This window comes from Grammomys surdaster, unplaced genomic scaffold, assembly GCF_004785775.1.
Source record: "Grammomys surdaster isolate TR1022 unplaced genomic scaffold, NIH_TR_1.0 136, whole genome shotgun sequence".
NCBI classification, from domain to species: domain Eukaryota; kingdom Metazoa; phylum Chordata; class Mammalia; order Rodentia; family Muridae; genus Grammomys; species Grammomys surdaster.
In genome coordinates this window covers 13,642,254-13,670,097 of record NW_021604594.1, presented here as the reverse complement: position 1 = coordinate 13,670,097, position 27,844 = coordinate 13,642,254, and the positions used below count along the sequence as shown (strand labels likewise).

General features: G+C 39.0%; 1 protein-coding gene across 1 annotated transcript in view; it reads right to left on the bottom strand.

Annotated features, from left to right (window-relative positions):
• The window catches only part of Tlk1 (tousled like kinase 1), a 113,683-nt gene extending 86,173 nt beyond the window's left edge, over positions 1-27,510 (bottom strand). Inside the window, exon 1 of the mRNA XM_028762922.1 lies at positions 27,229-27,510. Coding sequence (XP_028618755.1) covers positions 27,229-27,367 — 139 coding nt within the window. The 5' untranslated portion in view covers positions 27,368-27,510. The remainder of the gene's footprint in view (positions 1-27,228) is intronic.
• Between the last annotated feature and the right edge of the window lie 334 nt (positions 27,511-27,844).

Sequence of the window (27,844 nt, the reverse complement as noted above, 5' to 3'; positions counted from 1 at the left end):
AAGTCTGTCTGTACGACAGGAAAAGAGTGGGAAAAGGTGAGTGACTATACAACTGTGCTGTGTCAACACACAGCAGCTGGAGACCGAGCCTACACTCTCTCCTCCAAGTGCTCACTACTCATCATCTCTTCTGCCTTTGTGTATTCCCTCACTCTTAAAATAACAGCTACTTTTTAAACAATAAAAATATAGAATGCTCCACTCAAACTCTCACCTCCTAGATGCTACTTCTCAGAGATATAGGCACAGCTATACAATCATTTAAAAATATTTTTTCTTTCAATTGTCATAATTCACTGACAAGATTTATTTCATAATGCTAATCATTTGCCATGAGCAAAAAAGTAAGTATTTTTATTTTAAAAAGAAGCAATTTCATTTTGTTCTCTTTGGACCCTTAATAAAGAACACAAAACTGAGCCAGGTATGATGGAGCACACCTTTAATCCCAGCACTCAGGAGGCAGAGGCAGGAGGATCTCTGTGAGTTTGAGGCCTGCCTAGTCTACAAATAAAGAGTTCCAGGTGGTTATACAGAGAAACCCTGTCTTGAACAAACAAAAACAATAACAACAACACACACAAATTGCTGACAATAACAAAAATGCAAAAATGCACACTAAATTTAAACCCAACCTGTAAGCCCTAACACCCAATGAAAACCAAAATGAATATTCTGCTTATTCTCACTCTTTTTTTCCCTTCTTTTTCCAACAATAAAGATTATGCATCTTAGTAGCTATAAAAGTAAATTTTATTTACCTGAAGTCGTTGTCCAATAATCAGGTAACACAAGCCTACTATTCCTGGAAGCATCTAGCCTCCACACAATCTTATCTAGGCCTAAAATGTTTTCAGTCTCTGAGACTTACTGCTGAATAAGCTCACCCCTTCCTAGTTCTTTCTGAGCTCTGGCTGAGATGTTTCAACTCAGCTGTTCTGGCTCAAACTCCTTTCCAAGCTGACTGATTCAATCTGACTTCTCTCTCTCTCTCTCTTGACCTCTCCTGAACTGCTCTGTTCAACCTATTAACTTTGGCAATCTGTTCTAATTTTTCAGTTCATTTTCAATCTCTGGCTCGTTCTGTCCTCACTTGTGTCTAGCTTGTTCTCTCTTCAACCTGTCTCTGTAAAATTCTCCCAGTAAAACCGCCTCCTACCTTTTTCCTCCCTCTGAACTGTTCCCTCTTATCTTGCCTCTCTTCCCTCTCTCTTGCCCTGAGAGTTGGGTGTATCCTATTCTGTCAAATCTTTTTCTAATTCGTCACTTTGTCTGGCACTCAATTAGACATCACTTTCAAACACAAGAGTCTCCTTCATACCTTCATTGTTTGGGATTAAAGGTATGTCCTAAGGGCACATCTGTATTCCAGGCAGAGAGATTAAAGGTATATGCTAAGGGCTGAGCCACACAACTAAAAACAGGGTTGTTGCTTACCCCCCCACACCCCCAGTAAATACCAATCTCAGGGCTCACAGTGTGATCAAATATTCTGCAATAAGTAGCCCCTGATATTTACAACTTTACAGTGAAAAAAAAGTTCATGATGTGATAAGTTTATGTGTGTTAACATACTGCTAAAATCAAAGAATATGCATAAAAATTCTTATCAATCCAATTTTCAGTTAGAGTTTAATTTTTATAACTAACAATCATATGTTCAGAAACTCATCAGGTTATGGATTCCCAATGACCCTCACCCCCCCCCCAAAAAAAAAACCTTCACATTTTTGAAAAATAAAACCTGAATGTTTTAGAGGAAAAAATAATAGTAATTGTTCACCAAGCCACAAATAATGTAATAATCTTAGAATTTGTGTACTCTCAAACACACAACAAACTCAGTATCCCTGTTCTCACCATTTGGGGCTGGAGAAATAGGATCTCTCACTGAATCTGGAGCTGACTGACTGACCTAGACTGGTTGCCAGGAATCTTCCTGTCTCCAGGTCCCTAGTCCTGGATTACATGAGGACACTGCTGCATCTGTCTTTTTATGCAAGGACCAGGTACCCACACTTAAGACCTCAAGCTTGTAAGGCAGGCACTTTTCAACCTGATCCTATCTTCAGACAGAATTTCTTTTTTGGGAGATACTGAATTTGGTTTACTTTAGAGGTGTAAATAAGAAAGGACAGTAGTGAGTTTCGTTGTCAGGGCTTACTTGCTTATCCAGAAGTAAGGACGGACACTCAAGAGGTCAGCACTGAGGCAATGGTTCACTTGTCATCAGCAAAGGGCATGAGATGACAAAGAGGAAAGGCACAAATACAGCACAGCATATAGAACTGAGAGTAAGTCAAGAGGATAAAACATTGCTTCAACTTGCTATATGAATTAAAAAAAAAAAAGAACTTAAAATTATTTTGCCTGGATACATCATAAAACTTATCACCACCTTAGTGGATTATACTACACAGGCAAGGTATGACTGGATAATTCTCTGACACAGGAAAAATTAATCCTGAATCTATTTTTGTAACATTAGAAAAGCACCTCATTCCAAGTTGTTATTTGTTTTACAGTGTAATTCACTGCTGGCACACTCCTGTAATACCCAGAACTCAAGGGACTGAAAGCAGGTGAATCCTAGGTTCCTAGTCAGCTTAGACTACAAAATGAGACAGCCTGAAAGCACAGAAACTGGGATATAGTTCAGTGATAAAGCATTTGCTAGCATGCATATGGCTGAATCCTCAGCACTCAAAGTAACAGTAGCTAAAATAATAAGATTTTTGAGATTTTTTTGTTTGTTTTGTTTTGTTTTGTTTTTGGAGATAGGGTTTCTCTGTGTAGCCCTGGCTATACTGGAACTCACTTTGTACACCAGGCTGGCGTGGAACTCAGAAATCCTCCTGCCTCTGCCTCCCAAGTGCTGGGATTAAAGGCGTGCGCCACCACTGCCCAGCAGATTTTGAGATGTTGAGTATCTCTACTGGCATTTACAACAGATCAACCCTGCTTCATGTTCTTTCCAACTGTACTTTGTCAGCACATTGAAAAAGTAAAAGACAAAGGTGTATGTTTAAATGCTGGCTATCTAAAACAAAAGACAGCAAAAATATAAAAACTACTAAAATATGGTTGGCTTGGGCCAGCAAGATGGTTCAGTGGGTAAAGGTACATGCTCCACAAGTCCAACAGCAATAACAAGAATCCACATAAAGGTAGATGGAAAAAAACATTTCTACAAATTGGTTCTCTTAACTACACAGACAGACAGACAAACAGACACACTCATCATCATCGTTGTCTTCAACCATCATCATCCACAGGCAATAATACTTTTTTAAGAGTAAAAAAATACTTGGCTAATAATTTTTAAAAAGACAGGCCACAATCTTAAACAGATGTTTCCTTGGAGATGAATATACATGGTTAAAAGTACATGAAGACATTCTGTACAGCAATTCTATATGCATATATGCAGAGGAACAGAAAACCAGTGTCAGACCCATTTGCATTCCCATGTTTACTGCAACACTGTCCATAACAGCCAAGACACAGAATCAACCTAAGTGTCACTCAACAGATAATAAATTTTTAAAAGTTAGCATGTGTATATAATGAAATACTATTTAGCCTTTTAGAGACATTCTCCCCAACAAGAAAGCATAAACAAACATACATAAGACATTTGCTAAGTGCTACAGGCCAGGCAGAGAAAGACAAATACCATGTACACGTGGAATCAAACAAATTTAACTCACAAGAAAGAACATACCGGGATCAGTTGGGGTATGGATTGAGGAAATAAACACTGGTCAAAGCATACAAAGATTCAGTTAAAGTATCCCTCACAATAGCACTATTATAAGAGGTAGAAGCATTGTAAATGTCATTCGTAGATCAGTGAATAAACTTGGAACTTTACAAAGCCTAACAAAAGAGAAATTCTGACACTTGCTGAAATATGATAAATCTTTGAGGACATTACACTAAGTAAAATAAGCCATAACAAGAAGGATAATAGTGTATAGTGTATGATTCCACTCAAATAAGTAGTCAAACTCAGAAATAGAAAGTGCACTATGGTGCCAGGGGCTAGGGATAGGGGAGAATAAGCAGTCGTGGGTTTAACAGCAGGCAGAGTTACAGCTTCACAAGATAAAAACAATCTGGAAATAGCTGTTCAACAATAAAACCACATACACTTATCAGTACTAAACTTAGAAATGATTAAGAAAGTAAACTGTATGTCATGTATTTCTCACCACAATTAAATGTTTTAATATAATTAACACACTTGCATTGCTACACTTTTGGTTCTCGACTTTTATCTATTAAAAGACAAACACCAGCTTACCACTAACATCCTTGGAAAAGGAACAACCAGAAAGATAGCCATGTATCTTCGATCTATGGCTGCACTCACACTGCAACACAAAGAGCAGTTGCACTAATTCTTTCCAAGAAAGTGTTTGGGCTGGGGATGTGCTCAATTGGCTGAGTGCTTGTCTAACGCGCATGAGGCCCTGGGTTCTATCCCCAGCACCACATAAAATGGCAGTGGTTCGAAGATGGGAAAGTCAGAGGTTCAAGGTCATCCTGGGATACTTATAAAGTTTGAGGCCATACTGCCTGAGTTAATAGAGACCCTGCCTCTAAAGAAAAAAAAAAAAAGAAAGGAAAAGGAAAAAGGAAAAGAAAAAAACAAAAAGCTGTTTTCAGGAGCCAACACAGTTCATTGGTTCAACATGCACAAGAAAGACTCTGGCTATGATTCTCACCTTCTCCACCCCACAAAGATTTGACAACTCACATCTCATTCCAAAGTAAGGTATAAGATAAATAAAAATAAATTAACTATCAAAAACACTGATTCAATACAGTACCTTTTTGGAAAATATAAAGTCAGTTTTAGTTTTTATGGGGCTTTTTATTTTACTTTAATCACCAAGATGTAGGCACAAGTATAAGTTAGCATACCAAAAATGTTGCACTATGAAATCTCTATACATAGATATCATATATTTTGCTCATGTACCTTTCTATATCCTCTTACTATCCCAATCTACTCTCCAAAGTCCTCTATTTTCATGTGTCTTATTTAGATTTGTTTGTAGGTATTCTAATCTGAAGTTTATATATAAAAGAAAAAGTGGTATGAGTTTTTCTCATTTTTCTTCATATGATGCTACCAAGATCCATCTATTTCTTCAAAAAAAATAACACAATCTCATTCATTATGGTGGAATTAAAAGTCTATTTTGTGTATACAGTACACCTTTATCCATCAGCTGACAGACTTTAGGCTGATCCTATGCATCCTGTCTGTTATGAATACTGTCACTCACTGATAAACCTGGGTGTGGGGGTAGCTATCACATGCTGACTTTTTTACTCCTTTGAGTGTGTGATCAAGTGCTATGGAAGGATCATATGGCAGTTCTAGTTAAGAAAATTCCACACTGTTTTCCACAATAGCTGAACTATTTAGATTCCCATAAACAGCGTCTAAGGGGTAATTTCCTCCAACTCTCTAGTATTTGTTTCCTTTTCTTTCTTCTGCTAGGCTTAGGTTGTACCCAGGGTCCGCAAATGATGGGCAAGAGGCTCACACCAGGCTATATCTCTGGCTCTTTCACTTTTTTTTTTTTTCTGATTTTGTTAGATTTTCTGACTTCTTTTTTTTTTCTAAATTGGGTATTTTATTTACATTTCAGATATTATCCCCTTATCCCATTTCTCCCCCTACCCACCCAAGAACCCCCTAGCCCATCCCCCCTCCTCCTGGTTCTATGAGGGTGTGGCCCCCACCTATCCCCCCTTTCCCACCTCCCCACCCTCGAATTCCCCCACATATGTTGTCCAGCCTTCATGGGACCAAGGATCTCCTCTCCCACCTATGCCCGACAAGGCTATCCTCTCCTACACATACAGTTGGAGCCATGGGTCCCTCCCTATGTGCTCCCAGGCTGGTGGTTTAAAAGACCCTGGGAGCTCTGGTTGATTGGTTTTGTTGCTCTCCTCATGCAAACCCTTTCAGCTCCTTCAGTCTTCTCTCTAACTCCTCCACTGGTAACCCCTGGATCAGTTCAATGGTTAGGTGTGAGCATCTGCCTCTGAATATGTCAGACTCTTGCAGACCTCTAAGGATACAGCTATATCAGGCTTCTGTCAGCATGGACTTCCTGACATCCACATCAGTGTCTACCTTTGGTGACTGCACATGGGATGGATAGCCATGTGGAATGGTCTCAAGACGGCCTCTCCTTCAGTTTCTGTTCCACACTTTGTCTCCATATTTGCTCCCTTGAGTATTTTGTTACTCCTTCTAAGAAGGACCAAAGCACCCACACTTGGTCTTTAAGTCAAGGTCTCTCAAAGTTGCTCAAGGTGGCCTTGACTTCACTAAATAACTGGGATTATAGACCTTTGCCACTAGGTCCAGTTAATTTCTCCTGATGCTAGGCCACTCTGATTAGGGTGAAGGTAAAGGCAAACAGAGGGCTTCTGTTTGAGACGGAGTCCTGCTATGGAGCTAGCTGGCCTGGAACTTGCTATGTAGGCCAAGCAGGCCTTGAACTTGCAGCAATCTTCCTGCTGTTTCCTCAACAGTACTGGAATTCCAAGTTACATTTACCACCAAATCCTAATGGCTAAGAATGTTGCCTGCAGAAAGTGAGGTAATCCACAGTCTTTAAGATGAAATTTCATCCATTATTAAGCCCCTAGATTTTCCCTATTGAATATAGACTTTACACTAACTACTAAATCTGAAAACTTTAGACCTAAAAGGCATTTTTACTTTACACAAATTTAGAGAAAGTATCTTAAATTCTCATCTCCTCCCCACCCTCTAACTGATAAAAAATATGAAGCCCTGGGCTCAATCTCAAAATCAGCAAACATACACATGGAGAGAGAACTGATAGCCTTTTATGAAAAGTTGGTATTACTTTTTCATTTTCTTAAATTATAAAAAAGGCATAGACTGAGAATGAGGACTGTCACGTATCACATTCATGTTCAAAGAAATAAAACACTTATAAGGTCAGGGACCTTTAGACAATAATAGAATCCATCGCTATTGTAAGAAGGTGACATGATTCATTCCATGTCTTCAGTATTACAGTCACTATAATCAGCTTCATTATAACTAATCAATAAAGAAAGAGCTGTTTACAAATTAATTTTATTGGCATAACTTGATTTCCCTAAAAAGGGTTCACAAATTATGTCTTCAAGATCTTAAAAGTATCACTACCTAAAATTAAACCTACAACTCCAGATAACTAAGTAGTGATAAGCTGACCAGTCTGTACATTACAAAAGGCAATCTAAACAAAAGATAAAAGGGAAAAAGGAAGTAAGAAAAAAATTATCCAAAACCTGAAAACCAATTTGTGTATTAAAATAAAAACAAGCAGTAGTGCCTCACCTTTAGTGATATTCCATAAACTGGGCCAATTTTCACTGAGGAAGCATGAAATTCAGCTTCCGGATACCAGGCAATGAATTTTATAAATAATGTGGGTAGATGGGGGGTACTTGCATGCATGTGTGCATTTTTTATAAAGTAAAGTTCAACTGGTGTCTATACAGGAGATAACATTCCTCCCAGAAAGCCATGGTTTGCCTAATGTCAAGTACAGGATAGCACTCTCAAGCTATTGTTCAGCAGCATCTTGGGAAACCCCCAAAATATAGCTTTCTGAATAGATTTAAAGCTCACTCCAGAGAAGAAAACACATCCCTAGTACTGTAAACCTCTCTAAGAACCTAGGCTTGGAGTCCTCACAGGCCCCAGGAATTAACCTCTATTATTACTCTGCTAAATGGACACTATAACAAATCAGCTTCTAAACTGTTCTCTCTACACTCACAGATCAGTACAGCTCTCAGACCTTATTAGAGAAGCTTCTTTGTGCAGTGGAGTGGAGGGTGAGGAATGCAAGAGGCTCACAACTGTTCAAAGTGCAAAGTGCAGAGTGTCACTGCAGTGCAAAGTCCACAAATGAGACAATTAATACCCTATACACCCCAAAAAAATCAAAATCAAAACAAAACTGCCCCTGATGAGGGAGAGGTGAGTAATACTCTAAGACTCTGAGGTTTGGGAATGCCCAAGCAAAACTTCTGGACATGACAGGACCACTGCACCCATCAACTCACAGCAGCTGTGGTTGCCTGTACAAGAGCAGCACATGATCAAGCCAGTCAATGTCTACCATGGAAGAGAGAGGGGCTCAGAAGCCCAGCCCCTAACTGGGTATCTATGGACACTCAATGGCTTCTGGAGAAGGACCACACTTCAGTGGATGGCCCCATACATTAGTTGATGAGTCATTTAAACAATAAAAGATGACACAAAAAGTGGGAAGGGGCAGTGTGAATTGGGGGAATTAAAATGAAAAAGAGAAAATTAAGAGAAATGTTTTTCTGGCACTTGGGAGGCAGAGGAAGGCAGATCTCTATGAGTTTGAGGCCAGCCTGGTTTACAGAGCAAGATGGCCAATGCTACACAGAAAAACCCTGCCTCAACCCTTCCCTCCCCACCCCCCAAATACATAAATGGAAATTACAAAATGGTCTTAATTGAATACAATGCAATACTCACACAAACAAAAAACAAAACCTACCCACCTAGCACAATACATACCCACCCAGCACAACATCAAAACCTGGGAAAGAATGGCACTCAACTTCAGAGCTTAAAGGTTAACTGTGTCCATAAACCTCAATTACACGAGAGGAAGGATCCAGAAACCCAAGAGCTGAACGTTTATCACAGCTTTAAAAAAAAAAAAAAAGAGCAACAAATTAAACCTAAAGAGTTTCAAAGAAGGGAGAGGACAAAACCCAGAACTAGTTCATTAGGTTCTGGCTTCCAAGATGACCAAGAAAAGAATGAACATGGGTCGGACCTTGGACTGTACACAGTATGTGCTCCAGGACAAAGCCATGAACAAGTTCATCACCCTGAACGAAACAAAGACTACTGCTGTCAGGAACACTTCTGAAGCACTGCCAATGCTTGTATGTCTATGTGAATGTGAACTACTGTGTGAAACTGACCTTCACAGTGAGAAGGACAGGAATCAAGCATATGAAGCTGGGAAGGACCCTGAGGAGGACCCTGATTTGTATTTGCTGATTCTGCCCCAGAACCCCAGCGAAAGCCCATGTGAAGAACAATACTGTTTTTAAAACTTTTTACATTTCTTTATTTGGAGAAGGAGAAAGTGTCCCACATCACACATGTGGAAATCACAGGACAGACAATTTGCAGAAACTGGTTCTTTCCTAGGTCTCAGGGATCAAACTCAGGTGGTTAGGCTTTGTGGGTCATTTTGTGGGGCCACCAAGAACTAGACTCTTAAAAATGGAAGAAAAACAATTTTCTGGGGGGAAAATCAGAATGAAATTAAAATTATATTTTTCAACTAAAACTAAACAAAAGTCAAACAAAAAACAAGAAGAAAAAACGAGCCGAGTTGAAAGCTGACTGCTAGAGAGGACTAATGGCCAGTGACAGGCTGCTCAAGGAAGGACAAGACACAGACAGCAATTACACACCACTTCAGGGAAACAGCATCATATTCAAGACAAAATATAAGGAACAACTAAGCTGGGCAGTCACTTGGGAGACAGAGGCAGGCAGATTTCTGAGTTCAAGGCCAGCCTGGTCTACAGAGTGAGTTCCAGGATAGCCAGGGCTATACAGAGAAACCCTGGCTTAAAAAACAAACAAAAAAAAAACCAAAAACCTAAAACTTGGAATTTTCCTTAAGGGGGTGGTGAATAAATCCCCAAAATTGTGTTTCTGTGTGTCAAAACTGACACAAAAATGAAAACTTCGAAGTCTAAAAGAAACTGACACCATTATTGTAAATGTTTCCAGAAAATGTCCAGACCCAGAGGGCTTGATCAATAAACTATCAGAAGTAAAGGAAAATGTAACACTGTTCTTAAGACTCCTAGCAATAATGGTAAACACAAAATCATTTCTCAATTCATTTTTATGGAGAAAGTGTTACTATAACACAAAATCTGACAAAGAAATTTATATGAAAGGAAATTTACTTCATGAATATAGGTACAAAAATATCTAATAAAACTATTCAGCAATTTGCATATAAGTAATACTAATTTCAAAACTAGGCTGGTGTCAGGAAGGCAAGATTGGTTCAATTCAGACCAGTAGCAATCCCATATTGTAGTAGTTAACCATGTGAGCAGGTGAAAAGTATTGTGATCCTGAAAGTACTCAGTGCCTGGTACTGAGTACCAAGAGGACTAACTCAGAAGAAGACCCATCTCATTATTGGTGGCATCATCCTAGAGGCTGAGGCCTGGATGAGACACAAGGAAAAAAGGAAAGTGCAGTGTCTCTTGATTCTCAAAACACATCACACCTGAGCTCCAAGTGCTCCAAGTTCTGCAGTCATGAGCCCAAATAAATCTTCTTTAGAACGTAGCTCTTTCAGGTATCTGTCACAGTGACAAAACCAAAAAACACACTCACATGACCTCATTTAAAAGACTTAGGAAAGTTATCTAAATAGATACAGAAGCTTTTAATGAGAACAATTATTCATTATTTAAACAAGAGCCATTAATTAGGAAGACAAAGGAATTTCCTTCAACTAAAGGTGACACAGATCAAAAATGCCAAAACACCAAATTGCAAACTATTAAAAGATTGTGAAATACAAGACAATGGCTCCATTATAACACTTATCGGTCAATGCAGGAAATCTAGAACAACAAAAACTACAAACTGCAAAAGATGAACCCATCACCCTCCTTCGCCCATATATGCTGACAGAAATGCAACTGAGTTTGAAAGTGTCAGAATTCTAAGCAAGGTTACTAGTTATCAAATCAACATAAAATATTAACTGTTTTTACATTATCAGCAATAAACCAAAATAATGTCTAAGAAGACATAATTTATAATCACACTGAAAGGCATAAAACACCTAAAAGCCTAACAATAATTATGTGATCATTATGGAGAAATTATAAATTATTAACAGAAATGGGATACTGCATATATGATTTGGAATACTCATTATTTTTTAAAAATGCTCTATAAATTTAGTGTGTAATCCCAAATAGGCCCATGGTGTTTTGGTTTGTTTTTACTTTTTTGCAGAATTTTCAAGAGCTAAAATAAACCAATAACAATCCTGAAGAAAATCAGAAGTCCATACAAACTTTCTATTGCACACTTACAAATTACCACAGGGGTCTCTGGTTAGAGGTTCATAAATATGAAGTCAATGGTAACCAGGCCATTATCTCTGTGGAACTGCTACAAGAGTTACAGGGTGAATTGAAAATATCCCCCTAATGTTTACTTATGTGCTCAGACTCCATCCGAGAGCTATGGAGTCTTTAAGCCAACACGGTGGAAACAGCTGCTGCCACACTCTTGCCAACACATGCAGCCAACTTGCCATGACAGACTATAATCTTCTGAAACCATGCACCAAACTCATGTTTCCTCTCTCATAACCTGTTCCTGTCGAGTATTCTGATTACAACAGTATTCTGACAAATACTACAACAGTACAAAAAGTAATGATTACAGAGGAAAACATGCTTCCACATCCATTCAGAATGTAGCTATAGCTCAGTTTATAGGCCCAAGGTCCCAATTTCCATGTATCAATTGGGGGTTGGTTTATCTTCTGTGGTTTATCTGCATTTCTAGTTCATACAGTTAAATATTCCCGAGTCAGTTTGAGACCAACCTCAGCTATAAAGGAAGGCTCTGTTTCAAAACTAAACATGGGCAAGGGGGAAAAAAGGAGCTAGCTTTTTCTGACCTCTGTTATTGCATCTCAGTCTGTTTCTCTTTTCTACTTCATCATGTCACTTTTTAGAGTTCTGCCTATCAAAAAGTATGCAGGGCTGTTTAGGTAACATCAAGTTTATTATGACACTGTATTAAGACATATGGCACTCACACAAGAACAAATGACAGTCCACAGCAACAGCTCGGTACAGACATTTCATGTATATAACTGGTAGCACTATGAAAAACAGCAGAGGACAAATGAAGCTGGTACAACAGGACAGCCTCATGGAAATAAAACCTACGTCACAGCACACAAAAATCAATCAACATAGCTGAAGACACAGGGATGGGACTTCAGAAACTCAGTATAGCAATTCTCCCCAAAAATGTCATACAACTGTGACAAATTCTGTTTAATAAGGTGACATGAAAAGGCATCTATGACACACTACAAACCACCTCTATCCCCATCCTCTTGACTCAGTGAAGTCCTACACTAGGAAGGTCCCCAGCTCCTATCTTGTGATACAGTTCCCCTGTAGGAGGAGAAGGAAGGCTGCTAGCATCTCTTGCCACTATGCTTCACGTTCCAGGCAGGCAAGGATCGGAAGAATGGGGCTCTTTTCTCCAACAAATCCCACCAGGAAGGCAGAAATTCTACTTCAGGTATAGTAGATCACAGAGCAACAACCCTGGGCTCACTCTCTGATAGGGTAGAAGGTTGTTTTGTTTATGAGAAGTAGGGTGAGAAGAACAGAGGTTACAATATCCATCAGTGCCCTGCTCCTAAATGAGTGGTGGCACTTCAGCTGCTTCCACTCCCGCCTCACTAAAGGTAGTGAGTCACAGACTTGAGATGGTGATACACAAAACCAGAAGACACTGAAGTGCCACATGTGGGCAGCCTTTGTTTCAAACCAACTGAGGAAGTTCATTCCTAAAAGAATTATGAAAAACAATCTTTAGAGAACTTTAAAAAGAAGAGGTAAACTGGTCATTCAATGAGAGTAGCAGCAAAATGCAAAACTCAAGGGCAGCTGACAGTTTAGCAAGAGAACTGCAGTAAGTCTCTGCAAAGAGAGGTAGTAAAGAGTCCTCTTGGGGTAAGTCCAGCTATAATATAAAAGTCTGGCAGTGCTTATCTTCAGCCAAAAGGCCTGACTGTAATTGGATCAGACTGTAGAACAATTTAAGCCCTAAGATGTTGATGAAAATAGAGTAATTAGTAGAAGCTGACAGCTGAGCAACAAAAAGTAACAGCCGGCAACAAAAGCAACCTAGCTAAAAACCTAATGACGAGATCAAGAGATGCTCGAGCAGAGAAGGGCCCGCACAGCAGCCATCTCTGTTATGGAGACCACTGCAGCCAAGTCCCACAACAGGTGAGCAGGTAAACAGCAACAGTTCCAGGCCTGAGTTTTCAAAACTCACAGTGTTTAATTTTCAATAAAATCACTATGAGGCGTTCAAAGAAACAGTAAAGTGTCAGTCCTACTCAATGGTGAGATGCCCCAAGTATTAAACAAAGATTAAACAGAGAGTCACAATATTCAAAGAGAAGAAAACATGCTTTAAAGACTTAAAAGAAGGTTTTGTAACATTGCTTCTTCACATAAAGAACAGCAACGAAGAAAAAATTATTTAAAAACTAGAATTCTGAAATTTAACTACAAAACAGCTAGAATTTAAAATTTCCCAGAGAGTATGAGCAGTCAGCTAGAGCTGACAGAGGAATGAGCGTCTGTTCTGGCTACCTGACTACACTGAGGGTAACTTGAACTGCCATGAAAGGGCATGAGTGTCAGCAGAGGTTAATTATATAGACCATTGTAGAAGTATAACTTTATCATCTGCATTTGTGAGCAAATGTACACACACACACACACTCACACACATACGTCAGATCTAGCACATATAAAAACAGAGTAAGCCAAGCATGGTGGCACATGCTTGTAATTCTATCACTTAGGAGAAGAGGCAGTAAAATCAGCTCAAATTTTTCTTAGCTACACCATGAGTTCAAGACATCCTGAACCACATGCCTCTTATGTGGCAGAAACACAAGAACAAACAAAAGTAACACAGGTTCAAGTATAAAATAATACAGAATAAACTGACTATATTCAAAAAAATGAACATAAGTAAAAATGCTAATAAACTTAGTTTAATAAATAATAAATACATGTGTATTCTTTTTATCTTGATTTCTTTAAGAAGCACTTAATTATATGAATTATTGTAGCCATACACATTAAGGTTAATACGTATAACAAATATGAGGAGAATGGATATATCTAAAGGTTCTGATACATTACAATATACAATATAAACCCTAGTAAGATCATTAGAGTATTTTTAAATTACTAACACATTCACTTAAGGCTAAACCAGTAAAGAAAAGAATTAAGAAAAGACACAACAAACAAAAAAAGCAAACTGGCAGACATAAACCAAAACATGTACCCTGAATGTGAATAGATAAAATGATACAATCCAGAGAAAGAGCCTGTCAGACTAAAAAGAACAAGATCCAACTAAAATGCTGTTTATAGAAAACACTTTAAACTCAAAAATACAAACAGAATGGAAGTAACTGAATGGGAGAATGCAAACAATCATAAAGTACTCTATTATCAGATCATCTTGGAGACAGTAATACCTTATAGCCATTAAAGAGTAGTTTTACCTAGAAGATTTCACAAGTAACATGCATCCACCTTATGATGAAACCCCAAAATAGATATGATAAAACCCACAGAATTAAAAGGAGAAACGAAAACTCCAACAGCAATAACCAGGAAACCACAATACCTGGATTTCAATAATTAACAAAACATTCAGGAAAAACAACAAAGAAGTATGTGTTACTTTCCTCATAATTGTCACCAAATATTTGACAAGTAACTTAGCTGGGCATGGTGGAGCACACCTTTAATCCCAGCACTCAGGAGACAGGGGAAGATGAATCTGTTGAGTTTGGGGCCATCTTGATCTACATAGTGGGTTCCAAGAGAACCACTATAAACCCTATAGATCACTATAAAAAAATATAAATCTTTATAAGATCACTGAAGAATATCTTTGAAATATTAACACATTCACTTAATGCTAAACCAGTAAAGAAAAGAATTAAGACCAAAAAACCACAACAAACAAAAAATGCAAAATGGTAGACTTAAACCAAAGCATGTACCCTAAACGCTACATAGTGAGACCCTGTCTGTGTGTGTAAGGGGGCGGGGTAATGATTTATTTTGGTTAAGGGTTTGAGGGTAGTCCATCATGACAGACAAGGGATGGTGGAGGTCACAGTGGTAAGAGCTTGCGGCTGAGACTCTTCACAAGTTGGCAGACCAGAAAGAAGGAAACCATATGACCCTTGTTGTGTCAAGTTGACAAAACAACCAGGACAAACACTCTCAACAAACCATATATTCTATAAACAAACATCAACAAATTGAAAAGTACTGAAAGTATACAGAAAATGTTCTACAAGCACAGTGGAATTAAATTAGAAATCAATTACAGAAAGCACTTTGGGGAATTCACAGTCATCTAGAAATTAGCATACTCTTAAATAACCATGGGTCAAAAAAAATCAGAGAAAACAGAGATGATGACTAAGAACAAAAAGAGACCATACCGGAATATGTTACATGAATCAAATCAATAGACTGAAGAGATTTTACAACTACAAATGACTACTTTTAAAAGATAAGAAAACATTTTTTATAAATTTAGAAAAGTCTTCTTAAACACCATAAAGAAAAAAAAAAAACACAAGGCACAAGTTGAGGGAAAAGGCTTCATGGTCCAGCAGGTTAAGGTCCTTTGCCACCAAGCTTAATGACCTGATTTAACCAAGAACAGATCTGCCAGGCGGTGGTGGCGCACGCCTTTAATCCCAGCACTTGGGAGGCAGAGGCAGGCGGATTTCTGAGTTTGAGGCCAGCCTGGTCTACAGAGTGAGTTCCAGGACAGCCAGGGCTATACAGAGAAACCCTGTCTCGAAAAACCAAAAAAAAAACCAAGAACAGATCTATTCCCACAAGCTATCCTTTGACTTTCACAAGTGTGTTGTATGTATGTACACACAAATATTTAAACATACATAATAAATAAAAATATTTAGTTCTTAGACTGAGTGGAAAGGGACAAGAGAGGGGGTTGGGAGGATATACTCCAAATACATTAAACTGTCAAAGAATAAATTTTTTACAAGAACTCTCCAAAATATAACATACACACACACACACACACACACACACACACACACACACACACAAAAATCAAATGCAGGGCCTCCAATGAACAAGCTGGATGAGTGACCTATCACTGAAGTCACATCACATCCAAATACCCTTTAAAAAGAACACAGGGGTGGAGGGATGGCTCCATGATTAAAGTGGTGTGGGACTGGAGTCAGATCCTGGTAGCTAACCTGTAATTCCCAAGTTGGAAGACCTCTACAGACAGGGGATTCCCAGAACAAGCTGGCTAGCAAGACCAATTATGTTGGAGAGTTCTAGGTTTTATTGAGAAATGTCACAATAGCTAAGGTGAAAGAGGATGATTCCCACCAACTCCAGCCTCCGTATACACCTCCAAATGCATGCAGGGATACACACACACACACACACACATGTACACCACACACAGTTAAAGCGGAAAAAGAGATCACAATAAAAATGACAAATTTACACTCCATAAGAGATATCCAAGAGGCCAATAAGCTTTATGAAAAAGTGGCACCCTTCCACATCTAAGAAAATTAAATGTACTGTGAGCAGTAATTATGAGCCAGTGGAGGTTCAGCAACTGCAAAAAAGTATTGCTCTAATGTGAGTTGGGACAATGAGAGAGGCTGTGCATGTGGAGGAAGCAGGTGTATGGGATATCTCTGTATCTCTGTTCAATTTTCTTGTGAATCTCAAACTGCTATAAAAAATGAAGTCTGTTTAAAAATGAAAATATTTAAAATGAAACTTAAAACCACAAGGAAACACCACTCTAAATCCTGATGGATAGTTAAAGTATCAAGCTGGCAATCCCAGTTGTTGGTGGGGATGCTGAACAGTGGGAAATCTAATATACTGTTCATAGGAATGCGAAACAGTGCAACCGCTTTAGAAAACTAGCAGGATCTTCTCAAGGCAAACTGTAATCCAGTAACTTTGCTGGTAGGTATATATTAAGCTAGTAGGGATAAATCAACAGTGCATGAAGAGGACAGTATATACACGTTCTTAAGAACACTATTAGGAGCCAAGGAGTGGTGGTGAATGTGGTGGCGAATGCATTTAAAAGGAAGCAGAGGCAAACGGATTTTTGTGAGTTCCTCTGTTCTACAGAGCTAGTCCCAAGAAAGCCAGGGCTACACAGAGAAACACTTGTCTTTAAAAAAAAAATTTGCTTAGCATGTGCACTTGCCCACCAGTACCACAAAACAAGGAACATTACCAATAACAATCAATTATTCTTAACTATAATATATTAGTATATATTAAATTATATAAACAATATATTTTATAACTTTCTATATATTTATATAATAAATATATACTATACAGAATATATAAAACCATAATCTTTATGGAAATACTTGAGAAATGAATGTGAACTAGTATCAGGAATTTACACAGCTAAATCTTACAAATACCAGTGGGAACCAACTAGAGTTGAACTGTATATTATGTGAGTTTAATTGTAGGAAGTTGATACAAAAATGAACTTAACTATAGCAGAACAATGCAGAGAAGGTTGTACCTAGTGGAAGGTGCGCTTTTATGTCTTCTGTTAGTAGCAGTTACACAGGTCAGGGTCTATAACGATTCACTGAATATTACTTTGTGAGCATTTCTGTACGGAATGTTTTAGCTGAAAGGTAACACACTACACAACTTTAAAAACAAAATGAACTGAATTACAATAAAAATATTTGAACCTTCGAGACGGATAACTTTTAAGGGCTTAAACACTTTAAAATGTCACAAAGAAATATTGGAGCTGAATTCAATAAAAGTAGAAAATATAAAAGTACATAAATGGAAAAACATGAGGAAGGAACTGTTTCCATCTGATGTAGCAAGGGGTAACATTAATATCACTTATTCTAGTGTCTGAGATACAGATGTTAAGAAAAACTGATAATAGGATTTTGATAGAAATATCAATTAAATCTAATCTCAATAGTGATTAAGAACTACAATCTGAAACAAGATAACATTTAGCAGCAGTTAAATTTCCATTCTCTAGAGGGCATTTTGTTCAGACCATGAACTTGAGGCCAGAGAGGACTACTAAGAAATATCCTACCTAGAGGCAGGGAGGAAATCTTTAGATTAAATTAAGAATCTACAATAAGTGCTAAAAGATTAACAGGTACCCAGATTCAACACAAAGTATACTTTAAAAACCATTATCGTATATTAACTTTCTACATGAAAATACTTTTTACTCATAGTATCAATGTTCATAAAGTAGATATAGTCTTACACTACTCATTTGAGGCTATGTACTAAGAAACGTACTCCTTGGGCCATCTGAGTCCCATACAAACATCAGAGCAGTTACACAGACAAAGAGGACTAGGCAACGCAATCTTACAGGATTGTAAACACTTGCCCTAGATCAACTCATTATGTGGTGCATGACTATGATGCTGTCAAGTAGGGAAGAGGGGAAGGGGCTGACAGTTTACATTATGTTGCCATTTATTAGCCTTTAAAATTATAAAACTGAGTCTAAACAGAGTAAGAAATACCTGAAGCAACTCTAATAACAAAGTACTGATAAACTGGATTATATACTTGTACAGTCTTAAGTGGGCAACTCTGGTTAAGTGCAAGGTATATATATTAATAATACTTAAGCCTGGTATTCTGAAATGCACTAAATCCTACCCTAGCTTATAAACACAGGTCCATCTCCACTGCTGGCTGGCACAGGAACAAAAAGATAAAAAACAAAAACAAAAAGACAACCATTCCTGTATCTTGCTTCCTAGGCCTTTAAGAGGGTTAAGGAATTGGCAATTCAAACAGAGCAGTAACCTAAATTTGACACATGGACATTACAAAGGAAAAGCTGTCTTTCATTTGTGGTTGCTAAGCTACAGGTAAATGCCTGGGATTCCAGAACCAAGAAGCTATAAAAAAAAATCCAGAAATGGGAACTGAGAGACCCACAGATAATATCTGAGATCTTGGATCTAGATGCTTCAAAAGTCAATCCACACTCCTCCACACAACTCCCAGTTGTATGAATAAGGATTTTACATTGCAAACACAAGTAACTAAAAAAATCATGACTAAGCTGGGAATGCAGCTTATGCCTATAATCAGAGTACTTAAATGCTAAAGCACAAAGGATCTCAAAATCAAAGCCAGCCTCTAAAACAAAACAAAAACTACTACAAGGCACACACCTTTAATTCCAGAGATCTGGAGGTAGAGGCAGGCAGACCTCTGAGATCAGGACCAGAGGCATCTGTGTAGCAAATTCCAGGCCAGTCAGGAGCTACATGGTGAGACCATGTCTCAAAACAAACAACTAAAAAGTTTAACAACTAAGGCACTAGCTTGGGAAGAAGAGTACATCTATTAAATGAAGTAGCACTATTGGACTGGCAAGTATTAGGAGCACGGACTTCGTGTAGTCCAGACTGAGTCTCTGCTCTGCTAAACCTCTCTATATACTAGGACATTCCTTCATTTCTCTGAACCTCTGCACAGATCTCACCATCTGTAAACAGGGATATTAACAGTACTCACTGCTTATGGCTGTCAGAAATAAATGAGCTATGACTCACCAAGAGGCCAGAATACTGAGAAGCATTAATACTTTAAGTAAATTAAGTAAGTCATTTTTTAAAATATACAAACTTGACTAACTACAGTGATATTTGCCAAAACACTTTTTTACAGGAAAAAAAAAGGTATTTTAAGGGATAAACACTATTCATGAAAACAAAACAAAACAAAACAGGACAGCCCACATGCCTTAGGTCTCCTAAGACAGGATGGTTATTATTAGCTTCACACAAGTCTCTCTGACCTTCCCCAGTGGCACTACATTTATCATCAAAAGGGAAGTACACACACTGTGAGTAGGAAACCATGAAATTGCACTTAATACCACAACTTCTCAGACAAGACTTCAGAATTTAAAGCTAAAGGCACCTTGGCGCTCTCTCCAGCTAATTAGTTTCTAAGGAAAGGTACAGATTTAGACACAGAAATCTGTATATAACCACATAAGATAAAAAGAAACAAACATTATATGTCATTTAAGAAAACTATTTATTTGGCCTTGTAATGAATCTGGCGAATAGAACATTTCTTTAAGTACAAGAATAATTTGCCTTCTAGTCATCAAATATCAGACTTAATGATGAAGCTACATTGGGAAGACTGAATTCAAAAGTAATCTACCACTTGGATTTAAAAAATATTGCATGTCAAGCTTTTCTCCAGCACTTGGGAGGCAGAGGCAGGCGGATTTCTGAGTACGAGAGTTCGAAGCTAACCTGCTCTACAGAGTGAGTTCCAGGACAGCCAGGGCTACACAGAGAAACCCTGTCTCGAAAAATCAAACCAAAAAAAAAAAAGCTTTTCTCTGCTCATATTGAATACTAATAAAAGTCAAAGATCTGCTACAAAGCATTACAACTTTGTCAAGAGTCTCAACACCAGATAACCCAGCCTTTACAAGGGGTTGCTCCTCTTCCTTTTAGAAGGAAAATAAATGGTTTGTTCAAATGTTCATCTGCTACGGCCAGAGAGGGTTACAAGGCAAAAAAATTAAAATAAATTGAACTACAAATTAGATTAACAAACATGAAGAGAGTTTTCCATTAATATAACTCTAACATTTTCCATGAGTGTTCTAAATGTATCTTTTTAAAAAAAATAGTATGTACAATTAGCACAGCTGGTCCAGCTTTCTAAACCAGGGGGAGGAGGAAGGTTGATCACATCTTTATGCATGTATAAAAGTCATGTCAAAAAATTAACAAAAGTTTACTTATAAACTGAATGAATCTTAAAAAGATGGCTTTGTATTAAAAAAAAAAATGGGGGAGGGGAAGGAACCCATGCAATTATTCAAAACCAAATTTCTACCTTTTAGGCACTATGTTAGTGATTATACCCAAAGCCTCACTTCCATCCCGGCCTGCCACTGACTACCAGGTGAGACTGGGCACATGCCTTTACTTTACGGCTTCAGTATTCTTACTTGTAAATGAAAATAACTGAACAGAACTCTGTATTGTGAGATTAAATGAATTAGTTGCAGAACTAATGAATGATAGGCAGACTTGAAATCTAATTATTTTATTATTATTCATGACACCCTCTAGCCTAGAGCCAAACCAAGTGTACAGGCTGAGATATACTTCAGAAATACTTTCTGAGGAGCACTCATTGTCTTCCTTACGTATGTATTTACTTACATAACTTTTAGCATATTCCAAAGTGTTTTTATATATAAATCATTTTTACAAACAAAACTATCTAACATATTCCTTACAGTGCTCATAAACTTCAATAGCAAGGACTTGCTAATAACAATGCCCCTACCGTGCACAAGCTAAGGCTCTTACTGCATGGCCAGGCCATCAACTTTCTCATCCCACAACCTCAGCCTTTCAGGAATTGTGTTTTTACTTGATAGGGACCCACTATGTAGCCCAGTGGAGACTACATGTGTATACTACATTTGTTCTTTACTAGAATTTTTGAGTTGAAAGAGACATAGCAATGCCTCTAATTAACCCCCTGTGAACAACCCCAGATATATTTTATATTTAAAATACTGTTACAAAACCACAAACCTAAAAGTAAGAAATCTTAATTTTGGTCTCAACTCTGTTAGTGTAAGCCTAAGCAAATCATCTGCATATCCTCAACTGAAAAATGAAGGATATGTACTAGATTGCCTCCACAGTACCTTGCAGCTCTGTGATTCTCATTCTAAGAAACTGAAGCAGAGAGATAAGCAACCTGTCCAGGTCACACAGGTAATTAATTAAGAGTACATAAGAGACTATCATCGGTCACCTCATATATACCACACTTCTTTTCACTATAATCTCAGCCTGGGAAAGCACATACAGGTAACCCAGTTCAAAGCTCATCCTTGGCTCTTCAGCTGCTTCTGGCCAGTATGGGCTACCTGAGACCCTGTCTCAAAACAAACCAAAAGCTACAAATGAACGAACATTAAAAAAAAAAAAAAATCACTGCTCTAAATTTTCATGCTATAAATCTAAAGTATTTATTCAATGAATCATATATTTTAAAAATAGACTTTAAATGAAGTCTCAAGCTGGAGATGTGACTACATTTACTAAATTCACCTCAGCAAATTTAGGAGAGGGGCTGAAGAGATGGCTCATAGGTTAACAGCACTTGCTATAAAATTGGGACCAGCGTTTAGCTCCCAGAACGCACATAACAGGCTAGGTAAAAGCCAGTAACTCTAACTCTGACAAACTGGCTTCTGTACACATGTGTACATGTGCCCACCACCTATTCAATGAGCAAACATTCACATAGACAACTACACATATAAATAAATCTTTTAAAAATGTTAAAAAGAATTTATACCTAATTTCAAACACCTAAAAACCCAACATACAGAAGAGATTGTGTTCCATATAAAACTTAAAAATGAATTGTTGCAAGTAATATTACAAGTACAACCCTCAGAATACAAAATTTTAATTCTTGATTTTATTTTATATCCAGGTTATTATTTAATGGACATTGTTTAATTCAAGACAGATCAATTTAAACATTTTCCTCCATGTTTCCTCATTTCTGACTATATCTTCAAAAACATTAAACAGCTTAAGCATATTACTTCTAAAATCATATAAGCTATTACAAACAAAGACTAGGCTATATTGATAATTTTTCTTTCAAAATTGAAAACTGGCCCCCCAAAGTATTCTAAAATCCGGTGCTCAGTGTATTCTATTCTACTAAACTGTCCCATTAGCAGTACGCACTTCTCTAAATGTCTTCAAAGCTTATTATATTTTACAGGGAACTCAGCAACATTTCATCAAGACTGATCCTGTTGACTCCAGAAAATCCTCAGAGGAAAATCACAACAAAATGCAGAAGAATAATAAAACCAACAGTAGTGTTGTATTACTGACTTGAGACCATCTGAAACATTCAGAGTATATGAGTACAGTTTAACTATAATTAGGGATTCTTAAAGAAAAGATGCCAGAAAGTTAGTATTTTTAAATAGATGGAACCATAACTTGTTAGATCCAAGAGCACTCAATCTAAGAGTCTTCATCCCCCCACAAAAATGTCTCTGTAGTCTACATTCTTCAGAGTTAAATATTTCTTCCCACTGTTGGCCAAACTTGGCAGCTTAGCAGTTACATGGTTCTTATGTTCTTGTTCAAAATTTACACTGACTTTTTTCACCTTGTTGAATTAGCTCTGTTCTTTCTAGACTAAGAGAATCTACTTTCCTTAATGTTTTTGAAATTTATGTCTCCCATGTGTTTCTCATTCTTTAGTCTTCCCTAGGCTGAATATATGGCTCACTGACTTTCTGGGGAGTACTTTGGGTGTACAAAATACTTCCACATTGCCAGTAACCTTTTAAAAAATTCTGCCACTTATAGTTTTTGGTGTCATCTCAGGGAACAGTCATTCTGAAAAGGCTAAATACTTCATACACCTCAATCAAAATATATCACAACAGATACAAAGCAGGAGCAACATCCAGCGTCTTCTAGTAAGCCAAAAAGGTCATATGTAAAAATATAAAATACCACTAACTACACTATTTTTTTTCATTTTAGAATGTAATTTTTTTTTACAAAATTTCACTTAACATGTAACTGGATTATATTTAAAATTAATTAAGACTTTTGAAATTCTCAGTTTTTTAATATAGCAAGCATTAATAACTCACATAAAAATGATCTTTTTGAGATCCTTAGTAATGTTAAGTACAATAAAGGGTGCTAAGAGCATATAAAAGCATAGCATCTCTCAGATTTTCAGACCTCTATGCTAGCCTTTCTTTTCTCTTGCTCTACTAATACATACTGATTCTAAAGCTACAACCCTAAAAGATACAGCTAGTGATTTCAAGGAATTGCAAGCCCACATCTTATTTTTAACATCTTTCTAGAAGAATAACACTTATTCTTCTAAGGACCACAGTCTTCAAACACAGAAACTTGTCTGAAACCAGCAACTTAGCTGCTCTGTGATGTTGTCCATCACAAGTACTTTCATTATTCACAGAAAAGAAGTTACTCATAACTAGCAAGACTGAGGAGAAAAGGATACTTTTGAATAATCAATCATTTGATTTTTAGCAATAATGAATTCAAAAGTAACCATATGTTAACATGAAAAAGACAAAGAATAAAACTAAAATCAGTTTATTTAGCCACAAGATACTAGTTACTAGATTCCAACAGATCTTCCCTTGAAATGTGTCCTGTGTCTGTCCGTCCCCCCCAACCCCTGCGCTTTTTTTCTTTTGTTGTCAACCTTTGAGGCGGGTCTCTCTATGTACCCCTGGCTGTCCTGGAACTCACTGTGTAGACTAACAAAGAGATCTGCCTCTACCACCAGAGTGCTGGGATTAAAGATGTATGCCACCATGCCCAATTGAAATCTTAAATTTCGTAACTCTCCACCCCTTAATGAGAGTATTATAGACAACAAAATGGGTTGGAGATTACAGGTTTAAAAGATCCAACAGAAACCCAGCTGAGCACTTATGAGAAATCTTCCAAATTAATAAAACAAAACAAAAAACAAAAAAAATTCTGGACTCAGAGCAAAAAAAACCAGCCCATCCACACGTATGTTAAAAATCCTGAAGCTTTGTGCAGACCTTTAATCTTCAGGATAGCTTTTACAGATACATGTGGTATATCTTTAACCTCTTTCAAAGTTTAATTACTTAAAAGAAGTTTACTAGGGGCTCACACTATGGCTCAGCATAGCCTCTTGCAGGAAGAACCCTCTTCTGAGCACTTTGGCACTAGGCATGCATACGGTATACACATAAATGCAGACAAAACACTCAGACATGAAATAAAAAATTTAAAAACAACTAACAAAAGAGTTCACAAACATACATGAACCTAAACATCCTTTGAACTTAACATTTTTCTGTGATTGCAAGTTAATTTGGTTCAGGTTTTCAAGAAACAAAGCTTAGCCTCTTCTTGATACAGTCACTCAATGCTTCCAATCACGTTCCATCAGCATTTCTCACATGTCTTACTAGTCCTCCTTTGAAGTCAAAAAGTTCTTAAACTTAGTTTATGCAGCATATTAACATTTATACCTGCAAAAGGTACTAAACACCTGTAACAAAAACTGGGACTCCACTCCACATCTCCATCTTGATCCTTGGGGGACTTCCAATAGATAATTAATTCCTGTAGACAATGGTAAAATTTAAGAACATGGTGCCAAGCCTCAAAATGAATGGGGGTGAGGGGTGGTTAACAGTTTTAATTTACATGGTTAGTAAAAAAGAAATGACCTCATAATTATGAGGACTGGGGTGAAGCCCTGTAGTACAGCACTGGCCCACTTTATTTGAGGTTCTACGGGAAAGGAGAAAAGGAAGGAAAATTTGGTGTCAAGTGTAACTTTCATAATTTCAAGTATTAACTAAGACTATTTTAGGTTAACAGCAAAAAAAAAAAAAAAAAAAAAACCTGTTTTAAAAAAACAAAAACTTCTGGTGGAGGGGGGAGCAGGATTTCTGGTTATTCGGAAGTTTGAATTAAATTATTCCAACCACTCAGAATGTTTCATCTTCAGGAAGGGTGCAGAACGGCACACCTAAGATGGTAAGTTTAGCTAGGGCTGACCTTCCTTAGAAAGGCCATCTGAATTTCTCGGCTGCCAAACTCCCAGGACTGATAACAGAAGTCAACTGTTAAGCCAACACCATGCACTCAGCAGATTATCACATACGGGTCCTGGCTCATAGTAATGGCTCAATAAACACTTGAGAAATCAATGAGGAATTATTTTTCAAAGGTATAGTACCCTAGAAACCAAGATAGTCTTTCGAAACTCACACTATCATTAGGCATCTTAATGAAACTACAAAGTGGAAACATGCTACAAGCACTAACTGCCCTATTTACGACACACACTTTAAACCATTTCCTTACAAATTTTCAAGTTTATACATGTACATAAACATAAATTTTCAAGTACAGAAGGAAAAACTCAGATTAAGTCATTCAATAAATAAGCTCTTATCTTATATTAATAAAAAATCAGTGTCAGGGTGAGATGAAAGGGGAAAAATGTCTGTCAACGTATTCGGCATGTTTAATGGATGCCATAAATCAAATCTTCCTATGAATTTTCTAGAGCATATTCACGTCAATCTTTGAGCCTATTGTCACTTTCACACATGCTCACGGGAACAAAATGACAAAGAATGCTATGCCTCAACCACTGGATCCCGGCAAGAAACATTTGATTAACAATTACCAAGACTATGGATAATAAACATAGACATATTTTCAGAATACAGTAATCCTAACGACTTATAAAGCGAAGGTCAGAATTTCTTTACGAGATTTACTAGACTGCTGGACTTCCAAACGTTTTCTTCTTCTTTTTTTAAAGGTGCTGACAATCTCCTTGTGCAAGACAACCGGGAGCGAACAACCCATTTACCGACTGCTAACGAATAAGGCTACGCATTTTCCAGACAAAAGCGCGTTAAAAAAGATCCGATGCAAATTTATTCTTCCCTGGTAAACGAGTGTTCTCCCAAATTCCATTTTATGGAGTATACTTAAAGTTAAATGCAGCAAGTTCATTTTTTTAGTCAAAAGCACTAGGTGCCTTACTAGCTGTGTGACTGCTACATCTGGTGGCAGAACACTTGCATGCAAGGAGCCAGAAAACTTAGAAAACAATTGTAACCGATCTCGGTGCGTGTTTTGCAGGGACCTTTAAGCAGGAATTTCCACAAAACCCCACCACCCCTGGCAGAGAGGAACACGAGGCTACTTGCACCCACGAGCATAACGTACAAACACGCAGGAGTCGATGGCGAAGGAAGGAAAGTTGCAACCATCTGGAGGGGTGGCACGAGCAGCCTTGCCCACGAGTCGGTCTGCCGTTGGGACCGCTCTAGGGGCCGCGCTGGGGATCCGAGTCGGATCCGAGGCAGCCTAGAGCATGCCGGAGGCGGGCGAGGGGCATCCTACCGGTCCCGGCGGCCGGGCTTGCGGCGCGGGGACCGCCTCTATGGGAGGAGTGCGGGCTAGGAGAGGGGGCTCGCGCGCCAAGGCTGCACCGCGAGGGCAAACCCACCCGAGCCCCGAGGCCGGGAGGCTCAGGGAGCAAGGGCAGGCCTCCCGCCCGCGAACCGCCACCCCCACCCCAGCCCGGGGTCCGCGCGGGCCGAGGGAGCCCGCGGGAGGGCGCGGCGGCGCTTACCTTCCCTGGGCCTCCCGGATGGCGGCGTGTGATTCAGCAGGGACCTGGCCGCCGCCGCCGAGCCCGGGGTTGGAGACGTGGAGAGCCGGGACCAAGATGGCGGCCCCTCCAAACTTCCACTGCTACTTTGGACACTCATCAAGCTACTTTCTGGGAGCCCGACTCCCCCCCTGCGACGGCGGCGGCACCGGCACCCGCCTCCGTCATGGCGGGGGCCGCGCTGAGGGCGAGCGCGGGCGCGAGGGCTGGGAGGGGAGCGCCGCGCCGCCGAGGGAGCGCGCCGGACGGAGGGCGGGCGGGGAGGGCAGCGCTGAGGGGAGGCAAGTGGCCGGGGCCGAGGGGCCGGGGCCGGAGCGCGGGCGGAGCGCGGACCGCGCCGACGGAGGCCACTTCCGCGGGCGGAACCTGCCGGCACCTCTGCAGTGCGTCGGGCCCCGGCGTCGCCCGGGCGGTGGCGGGCGGTGGGTGGCGGCTGAGGCGGCGGGGTAACCTCTGCATCAGTTACGGGCGGCGGCGGCGGCGGCGGCGTCACGCGCCGCCAATGCAAACACTATCGCGAGGCTCCTGCGCCTCCGGTAGCGGCGGCGGCGGCGGCCGCGGGGCCGGCAGGGGGGAG